General features: G+C 44.4%; 1 protein-coding gene across 1 annotated transcript in view; it reads left to right on the plus strand.

Moving 5' to 3' along the window:
- The window catches only part of LOC122790731 (ubiquitin carboxyl-terminal hydrolase CYLD-like), an 855,039-nt gene that overhangs the window by 216,481 nt on the left and 612,740 nt on the right, over positions 1–25,818 (plus strand). The window contains exon 5 of the mRNA XM_044058312.1: positions 6,965–7,078. Coding sequence (XP_043914247.1) covers positions 6,965–7,078 — 114 coding nt within the window. The remainder of the gene's footprint in view (positions 1–6,964; positions 7,079–25,818) is intronic.

The raw sequence follows: 25,818 nt of genomic DNA on the forward strand, positions 1-25,818 counted from the left end.
ACTTATAGTACGAATAAACAGTTGTTCTGTAAAGCCACAGTAGCAAGAAGTGCGCAGTGCAATACAAGGAGATTTTTTGCCACAGTAAGTAGAAAGCAGCAGAGCCATGCAATACAGGAAGGGGATGCTGTGCCATAGGAGGTAAAAAGCAACAAAGCTGTGAAATATGGGAAGTAGATTCTGTCACAGGAGGTAAAAAGCAACTGAGCCATGCAATACAGGAAGTATATTTTGTGCTACAGGAGGTAGAAAGTAACAGAGCCATGCAATACAGGGAATAGATTCTGTGCAACAGGCGGTGGAATACAACAGAGCCATGCAATACAGGAAGTACATTCTGTGCCATAGGAGGTAGAAAGTAAGAGAGCCATGCAATACAGGGAATAGATTTTGTGCCACGTGAGGTAGAAAGCCACAGAGCGATGCAATACAAGAAACAGATTCTGTGCCACGGGAGTTAGAAAGCAACAGAGCCACGCAATAAAGTGAATAGATTCTGTGCCACAAGAGGAAGAATGCAACAGAGCTACGCAATACAGGGAATGGATTCTGTGCCACAGGAGGTAGAAAACCGAGCCATGCAGTACAGGAAGTAGATTCTGTACCACAGGAGGTAGAAAACAGAATCATGTAATTTAACCTGAAAAAGCAGACAATGCTAGAACAGTGCAGTTTAACCTGGAGCAGAGTTGAGCATTATAAACGGCAGTCGCACAGCCATAAGTCAAGTCGAAGCAGTATATCAGACTCTGACAGTGTATCACAGTAATGCATAATGCCAAGTTGGCACCTCACAGTGCACCTTTTTAATACGGGCATACCGTGCTAAGCCAAGCAAAAATTCCACATAATGATAGCATCGCAGTACAATGTACAAAGTAGAGCTGAACTATGATTCACTGCTATAGTTTGAGCAGTTAATTGTTGTTTATTTATTTATTTGTTTATTTCACACTGAACTGATCGAAGGAAGGGCACTGAGGAAACTCTGAGCTATAATATATAACATTAAGTATCCTGTTTTTTTGTTTATTTTGTTCTTTATTTCTTTGTTATTTATAGCACTTTGTGTACTGTGTATTTTTCTAGCTAGTTTCACTGTGCGTGAGGTATTAACTGGAAATTGTCCACTTTAAGCATCTGTTGGGTTGTTTATTTCTGATAACTTGTTGCAGTTAAACTCTTTTTTCTAGAGGCTCCTTTAGCTGTTTAAAACTTTAATTTAAAGGCTCACTGCTGCTTTTCAGCTGTGAAACATTTCTGCAGTTTGTTTCCCACCCCCCACCCCCCTCGCTGCTGGTATAGTGTTTTTATAGTTGGTGGCTTTGCAGTTGCCTGCCCCTAGTGTAAATTTGATCTGGGACCCTCCTCCCAGTCTAGTGTCATTACCTCATTCTACCCAGTACAGGGGGAACATTTGAGAAGGCCAATCAGCTTAGTTTCTGCTACTCCTTTCTCTCTTTCCTTTCTCTCTTTCCACTAAAAAAAAAAAAAAATCTGCTTTTACTGTATTTGTGTATTTTCCTACTTTATTTTGCTTTTGCATCATCTTAAAAGTACTCGATTGTATTTATTACTGCTTGATGTAACTCATTCTAAACCTTTTAGTTTAAGCACTTGGGCTTCAGACCAGTTGTTTTACATTAAGAAGGTTTATGGCCTGCACTGTGGTGGCAGGACAGGTAGCTGACATCCTTCTAAGTTGAGAACTGCTGCTTGAGGGCTCAGTGTCTGTTATTCTAAAAGTGTATTAGTTCTGGTGTAAGTACTTGGGCTTCAGGCCAGTTATTTTACATTAAGAGGGTTCGTGGTCTGCACTCTTGTGGGAGGAGAGGCTGCACTCTGCCCTTTTGAGCTGGGAATTTCTGGTTGAAGACTTATAGTGCCTGCATATTTGAACTGCTTTTTACTGCAATTGGTACACCTTGTTTGCTGTAGCATAGACTAGATCCAGGCCTGCTGAATCTAGCTTTGTTTGTATGCTTGTTGTTTGTTTGCTTGTTATTTCCTTGAAAAGCTAATTCCACCTAAAATGCGGGTTTTCAGCGCTTCTGTGGATCCCTAGTGATATCTGCATTGCTTACTGTACTTATTTCCTTGTTTCACTTGAAAGAAAGTTACTGTTTGTCATTTTTGCATTTAAGTTACCTGTAACACATTGCATTTGTTACCTGGCACTTGCTCACTAAAGCAATTATGTAAGTCAGCACTAAAACAATTAAAAGCACTACACCCTCACAAACTCCCCTTGAGTACCTTGTTCCCCATTGGCCCTTTTTTTCAATTATAAAGGAATTCCCAATACTATTCTAGCATGTCCAAAGGTCAGTTGTCAATCTCCTCTCCAGTCCAGCTGGTGAATGTGGGAATCTTGAGGCAATGTTACAACTGCCTCATGTACACAGACAACCCTCTCCTCCTCCCAACAAATTCCAACACGTGAGAGATGCAACCATATAGCCAAACGGGAGGCTAAGCTCACTCAACTCAGTACTGGCGTAACCAGTCAGGAGGAGAAGGAAACCACACTCACTACAATTCCAGTCTCACATAGACCTACCACGACAGCAAACCAAACACATAAACACACAAAAACATACTCGGAGGCTCTAAATAAAAATCTGCCTAAGCAGCAGAGACCTCCAAAGCAGACACCCAAGCAACAGCTACCCCAAAACAAAACACGTGCAACACACAGCTCACAAAGCCAGTGTGCCGAACAGTCACAGCCCTTAAGGCTAAACAACACACCTGATACACTTGTAATTGGTGACTCTATCATCAGGCACACTGACGTCCCGCTCACCAGGCTGAACAAGGAGAAGGTCACGGTGAGCTGCCTGTCGGGCGCTAGGATCCGCCAAATAACACAAGCATTCAGGTCACTCCAAGGCAGGTACAAATATGACTCCGTCACTGTCCATGCTGGTGTGAATGACCTGAGACGCACCTCCCTGGACTACATGAAAAGAGACATAGAGGAGCTCTCTGAGCATGTAGCCCAGGCCGGTATGACCCTGACCTTGAGTAGCATCTTACCCTCACCAAGAATGATGCCACAATATGAAGACAAGATGATCAATTTCAACAATTGGCTTAAGTATTGTGTCATTCAAAAGGGATCCAATGCCTGTCAGCCTGGGATGACATGCTCGACAAGCCACGATGCTTCGCTAGGGACGGCTTGCACCTGTCACCCCTGGGCTTTCGGATATTGGCAAAGGCTCTTGCTACCCCCATAGTGCATTTTTTAGGCAAGGATCAAAAGACAAACCCACCTCCATAGGTATCACAAGGGATAAGAAACTAAGAGTAATGCTACTCAATGCCAGAAGTCTAAACCTCAAGATGCACGCACTCAAAACTCTCCTTAACATGGAGAACATTGATATCTGTGCAGTAACAGAAACCTGGTTCAAGGCTCCTGAGAGCACCCCAGCACTACCAGGTTATACCTCGTACCATGCTTTTCGGCCCCAAAACTTGGACCGAACCACAAAAGGAGGGGGAGTATCAATATTCGTCAAAGATACCCACACCTCCAGGTTGGTGGCACAGCATGAAGCATCAGAGACTATCCATGTGCAAGTAACAGTGGGTAAAACTGCCTTCCAGTTTATAGCCTGCTACAGACCACCCTCCCAAACCCAGGAACCCCACTCGGCCTTCCTGAGAACACTGGAAGATATGAAGGTCTCTCCAAACACCATTATATTGGGCGACTTCAACTACCCAAACATAGACTGGGAGCATTGCTCTAGCTCCAACACCCTAGCCAAAGGTTCCTAGAATTTATAAACTCAAATGCTATGGAACAACTTGTTACCACTCCCACAAGAGGGGAAAACATACTGGACCTGATCATCACCAACATGGAGACTTTATGCTCCAGACCAGAAGTGCATCCCTGACTGGTAAGATCAGACCATAAACTAATCTCACTGGATATTCACATCCCGACCCCACCCCCTGCCCAGAAAACCACAGTGAAAAACTTCTCTAAAGCAAATTTCACACTCCTAAAAACTGAGGTGGAATCCTTCAAAGCCCCCAGGCCTGTGGAAAATACAGCCCAGACTGCAGAATCCTTTATAAACGCATTCTATGAACACTTTCAGGAATGCATGGATCATGCAATCCCAAATAAAACCAAGTCCCAATCCTCCAAAGGCAGACGTCCTGTCTGGTGGACCCCAGCCATAAACAAACTATACAATAGAAGGAGGAAGCTACTACATGATAGAGCAAAATCCCAAAAAGGGAAGGCATCTCTGATCAGTATTAGCAAAAAACTACAGGCACTCATAAAATAGTCTAAGGCCAGCTTCGAGAGAAAAATTGCACAGGACACTAAGGATAATCACAAGGCTTTCTTTAGTTATGTTAGTTACCTGGGTGGGAATTCCCAGATATGCTCAGAATTAGTCCAAAATGACAAAAAATACACCGAACCCACAGACATTGCCAACATGCTAGCTGACAGGTTCAGCGCAAACTCCCCCCCCCCCCTTCCTGCCAAAAGGGCAAATATCTATCCCAGCAGAGTGCTGCCCCCCTGACATCTCAGATGCTCAGGTAAGAGCCGCCCTCTCCAAAGCAAAAAACACAGCATCAATGGGACCAGATGGTGTCCTGGGCTGCATACTACATGATCTCCAAGAAGAACTAAACCCAAACATAAAACTACTGTTCAATCTCAGCCTTACTACAGGATATGTACCCAAAGAGTGGTGTACAGCAACGGTGGTCCCTCTCCACAAAGGTGGTGCCTCAACGGATCCTGGAAACTATTGCCCCATAAGCCTGACTAGCTTGGTCTGCAAAGCTATGGAAAGGATCATCATGGACCTCATAAATAAAGATATTGGGGACCTACAGGCACTGGATCCTACCCAGTTTGGCTTTAAGGGCAGATCCTGCCTCTTAAACCTGGTTGATTTCTTTGAAACAGTCACCAAGGCCATTAACGAGGGGAAGGTGGTCCACACAGCCTACCTGGACCTCGCAAAAGCCTTCGATACAATACCCCACTTGGGCATTATAGATAAGCTCACCAGCTTAAATATAAACCCCTATGTCACTAGATGGGTTGCAAACTGGCTCAAGGACAGAACCCACATGGTTAGAATTGCTGGGGCCATGTCAGACTCCAAACCAGTAACAAGTGGTGTCCCACAAGGCTCAGTCCTGGGACCTCTCTTGTTCGGTATATATTTCTCGGAGGTACAGGCCAACACGGAAGGACTGTGGCTGACCAAGTTCGCAGATGACTGCAAACTGGGCGCCATTATCGACTCTCCAGCCGACACAAACATCCTCCAAAAGGGCCTCATAGAAACAGACAACTGGTGACAGAGCCATGGCCTCAAGTTAATAGAGCCATGGCCTCAAGTTAAACGCCAAAAAAGTGTATAGTCATCCCCTTTGGCAAAAACAAAGTGCCCACAAATTACCACATAGGTGGTAATCCCATTAAGTACAGAAGAAGTAATTAGGGACCTGGGGACCCAAGTTGATAGCAATCTCTCATTTGACAACCACGTGGCCAAAGTGGTTAGAAAAACATTTTATATAGCCCACCTAATCATGAAGGGATTCACATCTAGATCAGGAGAGGTCATTGTGCCTCTTTACTCATCCCTCATCAAGCCCATAATTGAGTACACTGCCCCTTTGGGGATGTACCTTACCAGACACCTGCAGCAACTTGAAAGACCCCAAAAGTACCTCACCAAGAGGATCAAAGGGCTCAAACAGATGCCATATGCTGCCCAGTTAAAGAAACTCCAGCTCTACTCAGTGGCATACCGCCTGTTCAGAGGCGATCTGTGCCTGACGTATAAAGCCATGTCCAACCCGGAATTAATGGACATGCTGCACCTCAGAAAATCAAAATCCCATCAAGTCACGAGCTCGAGACTTGAACCTCAGCACTGAAAAAAATAGGACATGCTGGAGGGACAGATTCATAACCCAGAGGCTCCCTTCACTCTGGAATAAAATCCCAGTCCAGGTTAGGCAGAGTCCCTCATTGACTCTCTTCAAGAGGAATCTTGATGAGTGGATGGGAGATCGTAGGTTTACCCCGGGTATCACTTCTGCGTCACTGTTAGACAGAGGCACAGTATAGTAACCTCAAAAAAGGGCATAGCAAAATTAATTTAAAATGGGTGGCAAAAGTCAAACACACTCTGGCTAGGCTTATGAATGCCCTAGGGCAGATAGCCTAGTATGAACCTAGGAACCTATTTAGTAAAAGACAGACATGCACACAAGTGGAGAGTAGTAGCATATGTTGCTGTTTTGTTGAAGAATCCATCATGTTTGATTTTGCTGTATTACTGGAGGGAGAAGTAAATTAAAATCCAGTAGTTTATGGAGAGCAAACCCCTGGACTATACCATATTTTTTCAAGGAGGAGGAGGAGTTCCTGTAACTCCCAGTGTAAGTTTCAAGGGTGGAAATCCAGATGTACATTTGAAGAACAACAGGAATTATATTGCTTGATCTGCAAAATAAGTTTTTTTTCCAGAGCAGGGGGAATGTATTAACAGTACAGAGGTAAGAGAAGCAAATACCAAACAAAAGGGGGCCGACCAATCACAGATGTCTGGGGTACACCACTTGTCACCTTCTCTCTATTTGAAGTTTCTTGATGGCATTGTATGTTCTAGTTCTTTATAGAATGCAGTCTCATGGTGCCTGACTCTCAGATGGGGCTCTGAGGTATAGTGCCTTTACTGTGAAGTTGTCACGTCTTCTTGTTTTAACAAGTGGATTAGCTAAAATAGGGAATTATTATAGACATTTGGCAGTTTGAAAGGTTTGATTGTTTTGCTTTGTCTTTGCCCTTGCACATGTTTTTTTTTTCTTGTCTTTGCATTTTTGTTCTTAATTGTTGCACAATAAAGTCACCTTTGCACATGGCCTCAACTTCTCTTCTACTGTTGTTTGTTTTTAACAGTTTCAAAACTGCCTCCTATCAATCATCAGTTTGATAATGAAAGTACCCAGTCAGCAGTTGTTGGAAGAATTGACAAGAACCGAGAGAATATGATGATCAAAAGCAAGCAACAAGGTAGGGATACAAAGCCATCTTTTAATACAAGCTCAGTCCATGGCCTTACTTTTCACTTCAGGCTTGGTTGTAGTGTTCATGGCCTTACTTCTCACTTCATGCTTGGTTGTAATGTTCATGGCCTTACTTCTCACTTCAGGCTTGGTTGTAGTGTTCATGGCCTTACTTCTCACTTCAGGCTTGGTTGTAGTGTTCATGGCCTTACTTCTCACTTCAGGCTTGGTTGTAGTGTTCATGGCCTTACTTCTCACTTCAGGCTTGGTTGTAGTGTTCATGCTTGGTTGTAGTGTTCATGCAGTTCTTCTCCGTATTCCTTCTCTTACCATAACCTTGCTCCACTCCTGTGCACTTCTGACATACATGTTATACTTCTCCCATCCCCCACTACTTTGTTCATCTCCAACCTGTCCTGCTTACTTGTCTTGATTCCTTCTTGATGTTCATAGTGTTTCACTGTTGCAGTCATTACTCTTGGGTTATCCTGCTGGCAGGTTACCTGCAGACTGCCTGAATTCCAAAGTCTTGGTCCGGCGTCGGTTGCTGTCGCCTCCTCCCTGATGTCAGTGCACCAGGGGTATAAAAGATGCAGCCGACTCTTGCCGTGCGGTGCCCGAAGCAGAAGCAGTTCACAAGTGCCGGTCGGCCGACTCCTGAGATTTTCGTGTTCGAATTTCAGATCCGAAGTCTTCATTTAAAGCTAAGTACCCCGTTGGGGGAACTTTTTTTCTTGCTCCAGACCGATGTCAGAAAAAGTTAATAATTGTATTTCTTGTGGAAAGCAAATACCTCGTAAGGACTTCCATTCTTATTGTATTCCTTGCCTAGGCCCTGATCACGACGTAGCTAATTGCAGATTTTGTGCAAGATTTAACCAACGCACTATTAAACGTCAGTACGATTTTGCTTTTCATTACTTTGGCCAGAGATTTAATTACCCGATGTCGTTGGATAGCCATCCGACTACCGCAATTCACAAGAAACTCAAGGAAAAGGACAGGCATCCAAGGTCCAAAACTGCCGAGGCTTCTTCTAAACCAGTTGCCAATTCACCGGTTCTCAGTGAGATGCTTTCGCAGCCCCTGACGTCCGCTACCGACTCCCACGTGAAGCAGACTAGGCCTCTGGAAACTCAAGGTATTGGACACTTGGAGAATATTCCCTCAGATGGGTCTGGAGCCGCTGAGCAGGCATCGGCTTATGAGGGTGTTTTCAGGCCTACTCAGTTGTATATAAAACCGACTACAGCTCCAAAGGCAAAGAGTAAAGCACCATTAAAGACAAAGAAACAAGTACAGCAAGCCCATGGACAGGCCTCCATGCCTGAAAAACAGAAGTTCAAAATGGCTGAAGACCTAATTACTTTGATCAGGGGTTCCCATCCCCCTCCTGAGAAGAGGCCTAGGCAAGAGACAGAATATGAATCTTCAGATCAGGTTTCCATTTCCTCTGGTTTCTTTTTTGACCAAGAATACTCCCTCCCTCCCTATGAGGATTCTGATGCTGAAGACTCTATCCCTTCAGCCTCCCCTCCTGAGGATTTTTCTTTTGGGAAAACCCTGCATACCATGAGGGAGCACTTCCACTGGGAGAGCCAGGACTACTCAGAATCTAAGAAAAGGCTTAGAGATTTTCTTTTACTACCTCAGCACAGTCCTCTTGCTATCCCTCCTGTTTTAGACATTGTAGATGATGTATTTTCAGAGTCCGGCCTGTCCCCTGACTCTTTACCCCTGCACCTGTTAAGCCAGACAGATACTACAGGGTTCCAGATTCACATAAATTTCTTTATAAAAACCCTGCTGCTGACCCAGAAACTATTTCTCTGGGTCACAAAGGGGTCAAGGCTTCCACTGCAAAACACCCTATCCCCTCTGATAGGGAATCAAGGGCCCTGGACAGATGGGGGGGGGAAAGGTTTACACTTCTGCTACTTTGGCTGTGAGGGCTTTAAATTGTCAATTTCATATGCTTAAATATCAGCAATACTTATTGTCACTGCTTAAACAGAAAATGTTAGCAAATTCTGAATGTGCAGAAAACAAAGAAATGCAGGATTTATTGCATGCAACCGAGCAAGTGGGAAAGCATACTTTTCAATAATAGTTTTGATTCTCTGGAGGCCTCTTGCAGGGCTGCTGTTACGGGTTCTGTCATTAGGCGACATGCTTGATTAAAGGAACAGAATCTGCCCGATCATGTTAAAGTAAAACTATTAGATGCTCCTTTACAGCATGATACTTTGGTGTTAAAGCAGAAGAGGTGTTGAAGAAAATGGAGGACAAAGCAAAATCTATGCAGACAGTTAAGGATTTCTTACAGGTACAGCCACCCAGATTTAGCAGGAACTGGCCTACAAAGAATTGGTCCTTTCCAGTGTCAGACAGGCCACAAAGAGGCAGATACAGACGCCCCAGAAGCAGATCCCAGCCCCAAGGCTCATACAGGCCTAAACAATGGGGTGCTTCTACCTCCAAAAGCGAAGATGACAAATCACAGCCATACAGGAAACAGTCCCAATGACTTTCCTTTGCCAGAACCAAGCACTTATCTTTTGGCAGCCCCCTTAGGGGGAAAACTAGCACTTTTTTCAAAAAATTGGCACATAATCACCCAGGACAAATGGGTCTTAAACATAGTGTCTCAGGGCTACAGGTTCCACTTTCACACCCTGCCAAGGGCAAAAGGTATGCCAGACCTGCCACACAATCAATGGGCAGAGACACAAAAGCAAGTATGGACATGAGGGCCATTCAGCGAGTACCACAACTAGAACAGGGACAAGGATTTTACTCGAGACTTTTCTTGGTACCCAGAAAGGACAAAGCCTGGAGACCAATACTGGACCTGTCTATTCTAAACACATTTCTGGACGTTCCAAAATTCAAAATGTTGACTCTGCAGCAGCTACTGCCCATGCTGGGCAAGAAGGCTTAGCTCGTAACTTTGGACGTAAAAGAGGCATACCTGCATGTCCCATTCAGACAATCTTGCAGAAGATGCCTCAGATTCATAGCTGGCTCAATGCACTACCAATTCTCTGCACTGCCCTTTGGCTTATCTACTGTGCCCAGGGTCTTCACAAAATCCCTGGCACCAGTAATTGCATTTTGCAGACAAAGAGGAATTCATGTATGCAGACAAATCTCAGTAGCAAGCAACTCTACTTAAAATGATTAAGGCAATGTTTAGTCCAAACACTTTTTAGATACTATTGTAGTTTCCTCATATGCAGTCTGGCATATGGAATTAGCAGAATGCAGGATGCCATGAAGCCCAAAGCCTGCAGAATTTTTCTTGCAGATAACTGGGTCTTTGTTGCCAACATTTTGAAGTAAGAAGTCAGTTGCCTTTGTTTGTCTGGCATGAGATAAGCCATCTGGGCAGTTGTACTTAAGCTTGCACCCAAGATTAAGTGCTGAGGTAGTAAAAGAAAATCTCTAAGCCTTTTCTTAGATTCTGAGTAGTCCTGGCTCTCCCAGTGGAAGTGCTCCCTCATGGTATGCAGGGTTTTCCAAAAAGAAAAATCCTCAGGAGGAGAGGCTGAAGGGATAGATTCTTCAGCATCAGAATCCTCATAGGGAGGGAGGGAGTATTCTTGGTCAAAAAAGAAACCAGAGGAAATGGAAACCTGATCTGAAGATTCATATTCTGTCTCTTGCCTAGGCCTCTTCTCAGGAGGGGGATGGGAACCCCTGATCAAAGTAATTAGGTCTTCAGCCATTTTGAACTTCTGTATTCAAATATATCCTTACTTGGACGACTGCCTTATTCAAGCAGAGAAAAAAGACATTCTACTAAAGCATCTAGAGTTTGTAAAAAGAATACTAATTTGCCTAGGGTACACAGTAAACGAAAAGAAATCAAAACTAGTACCCTCTCAAGAGATAATATTCTTGGGTGCAAGCTTAAGTACAACTGCCCAGATGGCTTATCGCATGCCAGACAAACAAAGGCAACTGACTTCTTACTTCAAAATGTTGGCAACAAAGACCCAGTTATCTGCAAGAAAAATTCTGCAGGCTTTGGGCTTCATGGCATCCTGCATTCTGCTAATTCCATATGCCAGACTGCATATGAGGAAACTACAATGGTATCTAAAAAGTGTTTGGACTCAACATTGCCACAGCCTGGAAACATTAATTACCCTCATTCCCTGCCTGCAACAGGAGTTTCGATGGTGGGCACAGGCCTGTCACCACAACAAGGGACAGCCATTCACTTTACCCACAGCCAGGCAAACACTAACAACAGATGCATCATATTATGCCTGGGGGCCCACATGGTGGGAAAATGTATTTAGGGCACATGGCCCGCAATACAGATGCATCTTCATGTCAGTCAAAAAGAGATGCTAGCTGTTCAGAATGCCCTGACAGCTTTCAAGGATCTACTTCATCCAGGACAACTACTGATAAAGATGGCCAATACTACAGTCATGTGGTACATAAACAAGCAGGGAGGCACACATTCCTACCCCCTCTGCAGACAAGCCATGACTTTGTGAGACAAAGCATTGACTTATCCAGTTCACCTGCAAGCACAATTCCTGCCAGGAAAATTAAATACTCTGGCTGACGAACTAAGCAGAAACCTCATGGATGCCCACGAGTGGAAACTGGATCCACAAGTATTCAACATAAGGAAATGGGGATGCCGAGACATAGATCTATTTGCTTCCCCTCACAACTGCCAACTGCAGAGATTCTGCACAAGGACTTAACACAAACAAGCGTGGAGAGTGGACGCTCTATCCTTCAGCTGGAAAAACCTAACAGTATATGCCTTTCCCCCACTGTCTCTCCTCCCCATGGTACTCCTAAAGGTTAGACAAGAGAAGCCAAAAAGGATACTGATTGCCCCAGACTGGCCACGCCAGCACTGGTACCCAATCCTAAAGAACTTGTCTCAAGGTCCAGCCTGGACATTGCCTCAAACATCTCACTTACTGACTCAACAAAACAATCAGATCCTGCACAGCCAACTCAAGACTTTAAATCTGGCAGCATGACGGATAATGTAGTCCTTCAGAACACTCCTCTCTCCAAAGCTGTAATGGATGTTATTTTGGAGGCCAGGAGGCCCAGTACCAGAAAATTTTATGCAGAAAAATGGAAGAGATTCTGTGCTTGGAACCAGAAACAAGGAATTGACATGTCTGTACCAAATATTCCTCAGATTTTACAATACCTAACTGAGATGCTGGACAAAGGCCTATCCTTTTCATCAATTAAGATTCATGCTGCCATTTCAGCCCATTACAATACGGAACCACCTATCTTTTCTCATCCTTTAATAAGGCAGTACCTCAGAGGGGCCAAAAACATAAGACCTCCAAGGAGAGCACCAATACCTGCATGGGACCTCAAGTTATGTCTTGGAAAAACTCACACTGCCTCCTTTTGAGCCAGCCTCAACAGCTGATATAAAATTCTTATCCTGGAATACAGCTCTGCTCCTAGCAATAACCTCTGCAAGATGAGTCTCAGAGTTACAGGCACTCATGGCTGTGGAACCTTTTATCATTTTTCCATCCAGACAGGGTTTCTCTGAGGATGAACCCTACATTTATGCCTAAGGTGGTGTCCAGTGTGGCCCTTAACCAAACCATTCACTTGCCTACCTTTTATCCAAACCCACAGAACAAGGGTGAGAGACTTCTGCATTCTTTGGACATACACAGACAGCTACGCTTCTACTTGGACAGAACTAAAGCTTTCAGAAAGACTGAGCAACTTTTAGTGGCATATGCTGCAGGATCACAAGGAAAAGCTATCTCAAAACAGACTATTTCAAAATGGATAGGCCATTGCATTAGTTTCTGCTACAGCATGACAAATCAGTGCCTAAGGGCATTAGGCCACATTCTACTAGAGCAGCAGCCACTTCAGCAGCCTTCCTCAGAGGAGTACCAACCAAAGACACATTAGAGGCTGCAACTTGGTGTTCAGTGCACACTTTTACAAAGCACTACCACTTACCTCTCTACTCTAAATCCAGAGAAGGCTTTGCCACTGCAGTTCTGCAGGGCCTCTTAGCCTCTCTTAATCCTATTTAGCCCAGCTACCCATCCTCAGCTTTGGGATTCATCCCAAGAGTAATGACTGCAACAGTGAAACACGATGAACATAGTACAGTTGTGTACCTACCATAAATGTAGATGATGGAGTGTATTCACTGTTGCAGTCCAAGTTACCCACCCACCATCCCCCTTTTCTATGCTGGGACTTATCTGTACTTCTCTATTCTATACAACCTCTGTGGTGTATTTGCTTGTAAATGAAGGAAATGTTTACTTTAGTGCATGCATGTTTTTTGGCATAATTTATTTAGCCTACCCTTTTGGGAGCATGTTTACTTTAGTGCATGCATGTTTTTTGGCATAATTTATTTAGCCTACCCTTTTGGGAGCACCTGACATCTGGGGCAAGAAAAACAGAAGAAAATAGCGTCGGCTGCATCTTTTATACCCTTGGCGCACTGACGTCAGGGAAGAGGCGACCGCAACTGACGCCGGACTAAGACTTGGAATTCAGGCTGACTGCGGGTAGCCTGCCAGCAGGATAACCCAAGAGTAATGACTGCAACAGTGAATACACTCGAAAATCTACATATATGGTAGGTACACAACTGTACTTTCCTTTTTCTGTATTGTTATTGTATGTCACTTTGCAGTACTCCTTACAGTAGGCATCCCTTGCCTAGGACAGTTCAACATCCGGCCAGTATACCAAGGCCTTGGGTTGTAATAGAGATGCGCTATGTCACACACATGCTCCCCGTGCACAGCATAGGGAGTAAAGTTGATGTACAGATATCCCATCCTCAGAACTTCTTTGCTGCCAGTCTGAATATCATCTTTATTCGTCTGTTTAAATGCTCTTTCATCTGCTGGTTGCCAGGCCATTTTCAGATAAGTGCCATGTTTGCGATTTTCTTATTTTAATTTTTACTGGTTTTGGTTTACATGTCATCCGGAAAGGGGAAATACCAGTGTGGGAGACAGATTCCCCACAAGGATCATCATGAGCATTGTTTGTTTTGCTTAGGTGCTCATGACCATATGTTCTGTTTATCAGGCATTTGTCTCAAAAACTTTGCATAGTTGGCTCTCCTCTTCAGCTGTTTACCCTGAGAACCAGCACCTAAAATTGTTAGCTCAGGATACTATGATGGAATTGTCCTGATCCAAAGGTCAGCTGTCTGCAAAGAAGACCAATAAAGTTTGGTCGGATTCTTCTACTGTACCACCAACACCGGATGTCACTGTAAAGTCTAGTGAAAGCCAGGAGGACCGCCCAGTCTTTCAGTCAAATTTCCTGTGCTGTGACCACTTCAGAGGCCAGCATGGTCCCAGTTTTCCTGAACGTCCTCAGGGGCTCCTCGGACATCTGTTTTTGATGTTCAGAGAGAACTGCGGCTGATTATTTCCAAAAGGCTTAGGAGTGTTCTGAAAATCCTTGTTAGGTAGGAGAGTGCCATTATGATTATTGAGTGTAGGCAGGAGTGTGAGCCACATAAAATAGCGCTGCTGTCCCTTTAAAAAATAAGCAGAAGACTAAGCATATTTCTTTTGCTTCTAAGGATCTCCTGTGTGAATAGCAGGACATTACACAGGGTTTGTTCATTGCCCTCATGGCTTTGACGTCTCCTCAGGATGTTTCTGTTCTGCTGTCCCTTGATCTTCTACTTTTCTCAAGAGGCTAAGGCAGCAGGTTTTGTCTGATGAGGAAGTAGGTTCTGATGAGGAATCTTTGGCCTGTTCCTCCCAGAGTCCTGTTCCTTGGATTATGGTTTAGAGGAAGACTATTCTATTAGTCCTTTTGAAGAGATTTCCTTTGGGGATACTGTTTCCTGTATGATGGAGTTTAAGTGGGATTGTGCCCACATTTCTGATGTTCAAAGGATGTATTATGAGCTCCTTCAAATGGAGTCTCCCAAGTCCTCTGCTATTCCTCCTGTTCTTGCTATCTTGTTGGATACTTTTTCTGGAGGTTCTCAGGCTCCTGTTTTTCCACCCCCTGCTCCTAAAAAGCCTGATAGGTTTTATAAGGTGCCTGATGATTGCAAATTTCTTTACAAATGTAGAAAACCAAAGCCAAAACCAACCAGTCCTGGACAAAGTGCCTCTAAAGAACCAACAATATGAATTCAAGAAACAACAGAAGAGGCTCATCACAGCTTGTTTCGAAGTATTTAATATAGACAAAACACAAAATGTCTTTAAAGGTCTGAGGAAACATTTTTGAAATGTGAAAGTGCTTGCTACTTCATTTTGTGTTTTGTCTATATTAAATACTTCAAAACAAGCCTTGGTGAGCCTCTTTTGTTGCTTCTTGGTTTCTTTACAAATGTTCCTCAGCTGACCCTTCTATTATTTCTGCCTTTTCTGATAAACTCTTTAAGCTTTTGTCTTATACTAAGCTGCTTCCCACTGACAAGGACAGCAGAACTATGGGCAGTGTATACTGCTGCTACTCTGGCCTTCAGGGCTATTAATTATCAGACCCATATATCCAGGTATATTCTGGCTGTTCTCTCTCAGGATTTTCAGGTTATTTCAGATCTTCCTGATTCTGAGGAAGGCTTTGGCTGCCTCTTTGTTGGGATCCTCTTCTCAAGGCTCGCCATTCCATTAAATGTAGTGATGATGCGGCTGATGCCTCATCTAGAGCTGCTGCCTTTGGTTCTGTGTTGAGGAGGTACTCCTGGCTTCACCTTCAGCCTCTGCCTGATGGTATCAAGTCCAAGCTGATGGATGCTACTCATGATAATAAAAATCTCTGGTTCTGTGGCTGCTAAGCTTTTTAAATCTGTTTGGGGAAAAGGTTAAAGCTGTGCAGAATTGAAACGTATTTGTGTTTCCCCTGTTCCCAAATTTTAGAGGAATTATCCTACCCACGTCTGCCTTTGTCCGTAGATAGTTTTGCCCTCCTCCAAAGGGTAAAAAGGGTGCTAGAAGGTTTCCTCCTGCAATGTCTTCTCCAAATTGTACAGCTTAGAAGCCTCTTTTTCCAGATATGCCAGGTTTTGTCTAGTTGTCTTCTTTCCTCCCTCCTTGGCCAAGTTTGTCTATCTCTTTGCCTTTCCTCATCCCTTCCAAATTGGGTACAGGTCACTCAAGACTCTTGGGTTCTTTCCATCATTCATCAGGGGGATTACATGGTTTAGATGTCCCTTTATCCCTTTTTGGGCATTCCTCATCCTCCTCCGGAACAGCTGCCCTCTTTTCCAGATGTTCTTCAGAGCCTTTTGTCTCATTCCTCATCCTCCTCAGGAACGGCTGTTCTCTTTTCCAGATGTTCTTCAGAGCCTTTTGTCTCATTCAAGCAGTTTCAACTTCTCAAAAGGGGAAGTGATTTTATTCTTGAATGTTTCTGGTTCCCAAGAAATAAGGCACCTGAAGACCCATTCTGGATCTCTCTCACCTCAACACCTTTCTAAAGGTTCCTTCCTTTTGAATGTTCTCCTTTCAAACCTTGATTCCTCTACTTCTTCCTCAGACTTTCCTAGTCTCTCTGGATCTCAAGGATACCTGTCTCCATATTCCTATTTATCCCCTTTTCAGGAAATATTTACATTTCTCTCTTGCTTCCTTGCATTTTCAATTCTCTGCTTTGCCCTTTGGCCTCACTCTGCCACAAGGGTCTTCACCAAATGCCTCACAACTGCGATTGCTTTCTGCAGGATGAATTCAGATCTTTCCTCATCTCAATGACCTGCTCATTCAGGCTTTCTCCCCAGAGATTTTACTTCAGCATCTTCACTGTGCTTTTTGTCTTCTGCAAAGCCTGGGGTTTAAAGTGAACTTCCAAAAATCCTTTGACTCAAGATTGTTTTTTTCTCGGGTGTAGGCTCCAGACCATCTGAATGTTGGCATTCCTGGCTCCTCCCAAGGCTTTTAAATCTGAATGCATTTTTCAATCTCTTCTTCCTCTTGTTCCCGTTACAGCCAGATAGTTTCTAAGGGCTCCTGGGATACATGGCTTCCCACTATTCCTATGTTTCCTCCGGCTAGACTTCATATGAGAAAGCTGCAGTGGTTCCTAAAGTCTGTCTGGCTTCAGCATTCTCATCCTTTAGACTTTTTGAATTCCTTTCCTCTCCAATGTAGTAAAAAAGTAAATAACCAAGGCATGACTCCAGACACTCCCAAATTTGGCGCTTTCGTTTTTTTATTAAATTAAGAACTTCTTCAGAAAATAATTTAAAACTGACCCAACAACAAAGTACTGCCATAAAGTCACATGATATAATTTAACAAATAGTATTCCAGTACAGAGGGAGTGTTATCTTGTCCACAAATTTGAAGTGAACTCTGTTAATATATCTCTAATAAATGTTAAAAAGTGCTAATCGTAAAAAAGGAATTGGATATAAAATTAAAAAAAAACTTCAGTTTAACATAATCTTTGTGCTTGTAAAAAGCACTTGATGTTTATAGTCTCGTTCAGACCAGGAGGATGATCTGCACTTTAAATTTCTAGCTGACAAAACAACACTCACTGTATTGAAATACTGTTTGCTAGATTATATCATGTGACTTTACGGCAGTACTTTTAAATTTGTTGTTGGGTCCATTTTAAATTATTTTCTGAAGAAGTTCTTAACTTAATAAAAGAACGAAACCCTAAATTTGGGAGTGTCTGGAGCATTTTTTTTTTTTGCTAAGTTTCAGTGTTTCTTTATTTCTGACCGCAACTATAATTGGAGTCCTCTTCTGTCCAGTCTTAAGTTTGTGCTTCAGTAGTGGATTTGTCAACTGTCTCAACCCAGAGCTTCCTTTTTCAGTTTCTTGTCCCCACTCAGGAACTTTTTTCAGATGCCTCAGATGTGGGGTGGGAGCTTCCTTCAGCCCTCTGGAGGGTCAGGGTCTTTGGTCTCCATCAAAAGGAGGACCACATCAATATCCTTGAGATGAGAGTGCTTCTCCTGGTCCTTCAGACTTTCCATTCTCTTTTCCTTCCAGATCCCCCCAAAATCTTTACGTACAGTACCACAGTGATGTACACCAACAAGCAAGGGGGCCAACGTCTTACCTCTTGTGCAGACTGGTTGTTCAGGTTTGGGATATATCTGTCTAGTATCAGCTGACACCTCAGGCTGTTTGCATTCAGTTCAGAACATTGTGGCAGATTCTTTGAGCAGGTCCATAGCACAGTCTTAGGGGTGGATGCTTCACAAAGATGTGATGTTATGTAGTCCAATCTCGCCAACATTCTTACCCGTGGGTTCGGAGCCGAATGTCTGCTCTGACTCGGCCAAACTTTTTTAGCTCAAAGTCTTTCCATTGGCTGGGCTAAGATGGTATCCCACGCTGCATTGCTCTATATCCCCAGATCTCACTTGCCGCTCGTGTAGCTCAGACATAGTCTCACTCTTAGCTGTGGCTAAGTACCTTTTTTCTTCTTCCTGAAAGAATTTTTTTTACAAACAAAAGCTATTTTAATAGCTATTCCTAGTTTGGTGTTGTTTGTGAAAAAAATTTCGGTGTGTGTGATTGTTTTTGTGGTATCCCACTAGCTGTTCCAACGGGCTAGGCCCGTTTCAGTTAGAGGACCTAGTCTGTCCCCTTGCTTCCCTTTTTTTTCTAACTTCTGGTATAAAACCATTTAAATTAGAGGTTTTAGTCTTAGTCCCCCTTTGTGTGTGTGTGTATCAGAGGATTGTTTTGTTAAAGCTGGTTAGTGGTAGTTTTTCCCGCGCACAGTGTGGTGTATTTGTGACTGTTTTTCACCAGTCAGTTCAGTACCTGTAATCTTGTCTTGGTGATTGTGGTATTTTCTTATGATGTCTAAAGATTCGAAGGACCACAAGCCCTCGGGCTTTAAGAAATACTCAAAATGTGGCTATAAAATGTCCATTACCGATGGGCATTCGGTATGTGTTTATTGTCTGGGAGCAATCCATCTGCAGGAGTCTTGCAGCTTCTGTCATGCATTCAGTCCTAGGGTACTTTAGGAAAGAGAGTAAGTTAATTCTGATGGGACTTTTGAAACCCTCGTTCGAAGAGGGCCTGGAATCTGCTTCCAGCTCTAAACCTAGATCCACTAAGTCAAAAAAGAGGTCTCCGACTCTGTCAGTCTCCTCGGAGCCATGGGAGAAAGTAATTAGCTTCGACATCCTCGGCTCCACTGTCCTCGGGGCCGCAGGAAGTGTAGGTGATGATGGAACTGGCGTCAGCTCCAATTATATTGGAACCTATTCGGAGCCGATCGCCCAGTATTAGGCAAATATCACCTGAGAGATCTCGATCTCCCTCCCTGTCCTCCAAATCCTCCAGGACACTATCTGATGTGGATGTTGATAGGGTGGGGCAGAGACTCATTCAGTCACCGGTTTTGGCTAAATTGTTCTCGGCTCCGTCCCAGTCTGCTCCGGAGCCCATCCTGCAACCTACTTCGATTCTTCTTCCTCCGAGTGCATCCCAGCCTTCGGAGCCAGAGTGCTCAGCTCTGTGTGATGTTTCCAAGTCAGTTCCGATGGCCCCTGTGCCGATGTCAGCTCCGACCCCGTTGGCGCCGTCCACGGGATTCAGGTCTCGGGATTCTTCAGTCGGGCCCGAGGGAGAGACCTCGGGACAGCTTTCGGTTCCTAGTCTTCCTCTCGGTGCTTCGGCTCGGGGAACCCCGACTCCTGTCGTGGCCTTGGAGGCTGGTTGTTCTTTGGATTCAGGGGGGGCCAGCCTTTGAGGCCATATGGAGTGCGCTGGCCAGATCGTCAGCGACATCATGCGGGTCGGCCATTCTGTCCCCTACCACTCCGGTGCGGGTCTCTGATCACCACCTATCTTTAGACAGCGGAGCCCCAAGGCCTCAGGGTACCTCCACGAGTGGTCCCCAAGATGTTCTTCGTTCCACATTGCTGCAGTCCTTACTATTGGGTAGTCCGCTGTCCAGTCGGCCCGAATACCAGAGTATAAGGCTGACGTCGGTCAGGGCGCATTAGACTGGCGTACGCGTCAGGGTACTAATGCGCATGACCGACGTCATATCCTCTGTCTTTTTTGCCGCATGGTCCGATGCAGAAGCAGTTTTGCGAGTGCAGGTTGGCGTTCTGAAATATTTCGGCCGGAGTTTCAGACCGAATCAGAGTTGGCTAAGTACCCGTTGGGAACATTTTGTTTTTCTTGCCTCAGTATTTAACCGGATGTCAGAAAAAGTGAATAACTGTATTTCTTGTGGGAAACAGATACCTCATAGGGATTACCATACCTTGTGTATACCTTGTTTAGGGCCTGAGCACGACGTTGTTGGATGCGCTCTTGTGCTAGGTTTAACAAGCGCACTATTAAGAGACGGTTAGACTGTGCCAGGTTAGTGTTTGGGAAGCGTTGCAATTATAAAATGCCGTCGGATGCTCCGACGCCCGCTTCATCCAAGAAGCGCAAGGACAAAACAGCGAAGCCTAGGGTTGATGAACCGGCAGTCCCGGACGTCGGTTCTTTAGAGGGCTCAGTGGAGCCAGAGGTTTTGCCAGGAGTTTCTTTGGAGTCTCAGGCAGAGACTTTACTGTTACAGGATGTGCCTTCTCAGGAGGTAGGCCAGGCTGAGGGGGCTTCTCAGGTAACTGTTCTTCCCTCTCTTCCCAAGGTAGTTAGAGCCTCTCCTTCTGTGGCCAAAACTTCTTTGAGAGGTAGGCCAAGTTCAGCTTCAGTGGGGGCTTCTCCTAGCATTTCAGGTTCTGTGCCTAAGAAACATATGCTTAAAATGGCAGAAGATTTGATTACTATGATTAGAGGTTCTATGCCCTCCTGATAAGAGGCCTAGGGTGGAACCGAGTTTGATAGTTTTGAACAGTGTTCAGAGGCTTCTGAGTCTTCTGTGGAAGATTTGCAGGAGTATCCTCCTTATTCTGATTCTGATGTGGATGATTCCACTCCTACAGCTTCTCCTCCTGAGGATTTCTCATTTTCAGAGACTCTGCATTCCATGAGGGAGCACTTTAAATGGGAAGGTCAGGATTACTCTGATTCAGGAAAAGGCTTAGGGAATTCTTGTTTTTGCCCCAGCATAGGCCCTTAGCTATACCTCCTGTGTTGAATGTGGTGGAAGATGTTTTTGCAGAGGCTTTCCTAAACCCTGATTCTTTGCCTCCTGCTCCTGTTAAACCTGATAGGTACTATAGGGTGCCTGAAGCTCATAAGTATCTTTTTAAGAGTCCTAGGGCAGACCCGGAAACTGTTTCTCAGGGACCTAAAGGTGTTAAGGCCTCTGTGGTTAAAAACCCTGTTCCCACTGATAAAGAGGCAAGGGCTTTGGATAGATGGGGAAAGAAAGTGTATACTTCTTCCACTTTAGCCATGAGGGCGTTGAATTGTCAGTTTCACATGCTTAAATATCAAAATTATCTCCTTTCACAACTGAAATCTAAGGTGGATGCTTTGGCGGAAGGTATTGAGTGTAAAGAGTTGCTGGATTTAGTTCATGTGTCTGAACAAGTGGGTAAGCATTCCTTGCAATGTGGTTTTGATGCTGTACAGGCCTCCTCGAGGGTGGCTGCCACTAGTTCTGTTCTTCAGGCATGCCTGGTTGAGGGATCAGAATTTAGCTGAGCATGTTAAGACAAGGATTTTGGATGCTCCTTTACAGTCGGATGTGTTGTTTGGTTCGCCTGTGGAAGCAGTTTTAAAGAAAATGGAGGACAAAGCTAAGTCTATGCAAACTGTTAAAGATTTTTGCAGGAGCAGCCACGAAGTTTAGTAGAAATTGGCCTACTAAGGGATGGACATATCCTGCTTATGATTCCCAGTCTAGGGGTAGGTCTAGACGTGGTAGGGGCAGAGCTCAAGGTTCTTTTAGGCCTAGGACAGGGAGTTCACCTGCTCAGACTTCTGGTGAGGGCAGGGGTCAGTCCTTTCGTAAACAGACCCAATGACCTGCCTTTTCAGCTGCCAGTAGATTCTCGTCTGGCAGCTCCTTTGGGAGGAAGACTGTCTCTTTTCAAGGAAAATTGGGATTTAATTACTCAAGACAGATGGGTGTTGGATATCATTCACCACGGTTACAGGTTTTATTTCCATACATTGCCCCTTTCAAAGGCATGCCAGACGTTCCTCCTCCACAAAGGAAAGAGGCTCACAAGCAAATTTCTCAGTTACTCCAAATAGGGGCCATTCAGCCAGTCCCTGTATCAGAAAGGGGCCTAGGATTTTATTCTCGCCTGTTCCTAGTACCAAAGAAGGGGAACACGTGGAGACCAATTTTGGATTTGTCTATCCTCAACACTTATCTGGACATTCCCAAGTTCAAGATGTTGACGTTACAACAGCTTTTACCTCTGCTGGGCAAAGATCACTGGATGGTAACTTTAGATCTCAAGGAAGCTTACCTTCATGTGCCTATAAGACTAAGTTGCAGGAAGTATCTGCGTTTTGAGCTGGAAATTCTCATTATCAGTTCTCTGCATTGCCCTTTGGCTTATCTACTGCCCAGAGTATTCACAAAGGTTCTGGCTCCAGTGATAGCTTACTTCAGGCTAAAAGGAATTCAAATCTATCCTTACTTGGACGACTGCCTGATTCTGGCTCAAGAAAAGGAAGACCTTCTACAGCATCTGGAATATGTTATAGCAGTGCTAAGATGCCTAGGGTATTCTGTGAACGAAATAAAGTCCAGTCTAGTACCCTCTCAAGACATGCGCTTTCTGGGTGTGAGACTGAATACAGCAGCCCAGATGGCCTTTTAACCCCGGACAAACAAAAGAGTCTATCACTTTACTTCCATCAACTATCTCATCAGTCCGTGCTGACTGCAAGGACAGTCCTTCAAGCATTAGGGTTCATGGCATCTTGTATTCTGGTGCTTCCCAATGCCAAACTGCATATGAGGAAGCTACAATGGTATCTCAAAATGTATGGACACAGCACTGCCAGGATTTGGACACTGTCATTCAAATAATACCTTGCCTTCAAAAAGAATTTTGTGGTGGGCTCAGGAATGTCACCTAAACAAGGGACTCTCTGTGACCCGGCCAGAGGCGAGTCAGATTTTAACGACAGATGCCTCGGACATTGCTTGGGAGCTCATCTGAATGGAAAGTGGATACAAGACAAGTGGCCTGCCAGACTACAGCATCTACATATCAACATGAAGGAGATGTTAGCAGTCCAGTTTGCATTAATGGCTTTCAAGGAGTTACTTCTTCCAGGGCAGGTGTTGATTCTAACAGACAACACTACTGTCATGTGGTACATCAACAAGCAAGGGGGAACACATTCTTATCCTCTATGCAGGCAAGCAATGATTTTATGGGAGACTGCGCTAAGCTTGCAAATAACTCTTCAGGCAAGGTTTCTGCCGGGAGCACAGAACTCCTTAGCAGATGTGTTAAGCAGACAAATCATGGATCCCCACGAGTGGAAACTGGATCTTCATGTATTTCAGAAATTGACAGTGTCATGGGGAACTCCAGACATAGATCTGTTCGCTTCTCCACTAAACCACCAGCTGCCAAAGTTTTGCACAAAGGGGTTTCATCACACAGCTTGGAAAGTGGATGCTCTGTCTTTCAGTTGGAAAAACCTTCATGTGTATGCCTTTCCACCTCTGCCTCTTCTTCCAAAGGTACTCTTAAAAGTCAGACAAGACAAGCCAAGGATGATTTTGATAGCTCCAGATTGGCCTCGGCAACACTGGTACCCACTACTAAGGAGTCTGGTAAGGAAGCCTCCATGGCCTTTACCTCTGATTCCTCATCTGTTATCTCAGAAGGACGGTCATCTGCTCAATGTCAAGCTTCACTCTCTTCATCTAACAGCCTGGCATATTCTGTGTTGAAACACAGCAGGTCTCAACTTCCTCAACAAGTTTTAAATGTGATTATGGAAGCTAGAAGACCTAGTACAAGGAAAGTGTACGCAGAAAAATGGAAGAGATTTTTATTTTGGAGTACAGCAAAGAATTTGGAGATTTCTGAGCCTAATTTGAGTGTGGCTCTTCAATATCTTACTGAGTTATTGGACAAAGGTTTGTCCTTCTCTTCCATTAAGATTCATGCTGCAGCAATTTCAGCTCACTATGATTGTGACCCACCATTGTTTTCGCATCCTTTGTTCAAGCAGTTTCTTAGAGGGCAAAGAATATAAGACCCCCACGTAGAGCTCCTACTCCTGCTTGGGATCTCAATTTTGTGTTGGAAAAACTTACTCTACAACCTTTTGAGCCTGCGGCTACTGCTGAATTGAAATACTTGTCATGGAAGACTGCTTTTCTGTTGGCTATTACTTCTGCAAGAAGGGTGTCTGAGTTGCAGGCCCTTATGGCAGTAGAGCCCTTTTGATTTTCCATAAGGATAGGGTATCATTACGTACTAATCCTTCCTTTATGCCTAAGGTGGTTTCTAGTGTGGCTTTAAACCAAACTATTCATTTGCCTACTTTTATGCAGCCCCCCAAAATAAAGGGGAAAAGATTTTGCACACTTTAGATGTACACAGGCAATTGCGTTATTATTTAAGCAGGACTAAGGATTTTAGGCAGTCTCAGCAGTTGTTTGTTTCTTTTGCTTTGAGTTCAGGGCAAGCCTGTGTCAAAACAAACTATTTCTAGGTGGATTGGGTTTTGCATTGCATTTTGTTATTCCCATCATGGCAAGGAGATTCCAGCTGGAATTAGGCCTCATTCCACTAGGGCTACTGCCACTTCAACAGCATTTCTAAGGGGTGGCAACTAAGGATATTTTGGAGGCAGCTACTTGGAGTTCAGTGCATACTTTCTCTAAGCATTATCACCTTCCTATCTACTCTAAGTCTAGGGCTGGTTTTGCCACAGCTGTTTTGCAAGGCATGTTGTCAGCTCCTACTTCTTTATGATTTGCCAGCCTCCCGTACCTCTGCTTTGGGATTCTACCCAATAGTAAGGACTGCAGCAATGTGGAACGAAGAACATAGTACAGTTTTGTACCTACCATAAATGTAGATGTTCGAGGATCCACATTGCTGCAGTCCAATTTACCCTCCCTCCTTCCCCTCTGTGTTAGGGGTGGTTGTGTAGGTGAGGTTATATGCTGGTATTTTTGTATATATCTTTTTGTATATATTGTACATATGTTTGGTGCAGGTATTTTTGGGCCTTGTCTTTTTAGGGTCTTCTGACATCTGGGGCAAGAAAAGACTGAGGATATGACGTCGGTCATGCGCATTAGTACCCTGACGTACTGACGTCAGTCTAATGCGCCCTGACCGACGTCAGCCTTATACTCTGGTATTCGGGCCGACTGGACAGCGGACTACCCAATAGTAAGGACTGCAGCAATGTGGATCCTCGAACATCTACATTTATGGTAGGTACAAAACTGTACTTTTCTGAGGGCCCCTCAGAGTGTTTGCCTGATGAGCCCCTTACAAAGAAAACATGCAAGAGGAAGCACATAGACTCCCAGGATGAGTCTCTCACCTCAGATACTGACCTCGAGGAATCGGAGGGGTCCCCCAAGTCATCCTCTGAGGATGTTTCTTTCTCTGACATCCTAGAGATATTGAAACAAAGAGGTGACTGGCCGTCCAAAGCCCCCTCTGAGGAGGAGTCTGTCTCCCTGAAGGCCTTCGGTGCTCAGCCCTCCACCTCCTGGGTCTCCCCACCCTTCGACGAGCTCCTGGATTTGATTTGTCGGAGGGTGTGGGAGAACCCTGATTCTGTGGAACCTGTCCCCAGGAGACCCAATAAATTTATGTCTGCTCCCCCGGGTAAGGAATTTTTGTCTAAGGGAGTCCCTGTGGATGCCATGGTGGTGGCAGCGGCCACA

The sequence above is a fragment of the Protopterus annectens genome, chromosome 16.part0, assembly GCF_019279795.1.
Source record: "Protopterus annectens isolate FY-2018-M chromosome 16.part0, PAN1.0, whole genome shotgun sequence".
Classification (NCBI taxonomy): Eukaryota; Metazoa; Chordata; order Ceratodontiformes; family Protopteridae; genus Protopterus; species Protopterus annectens.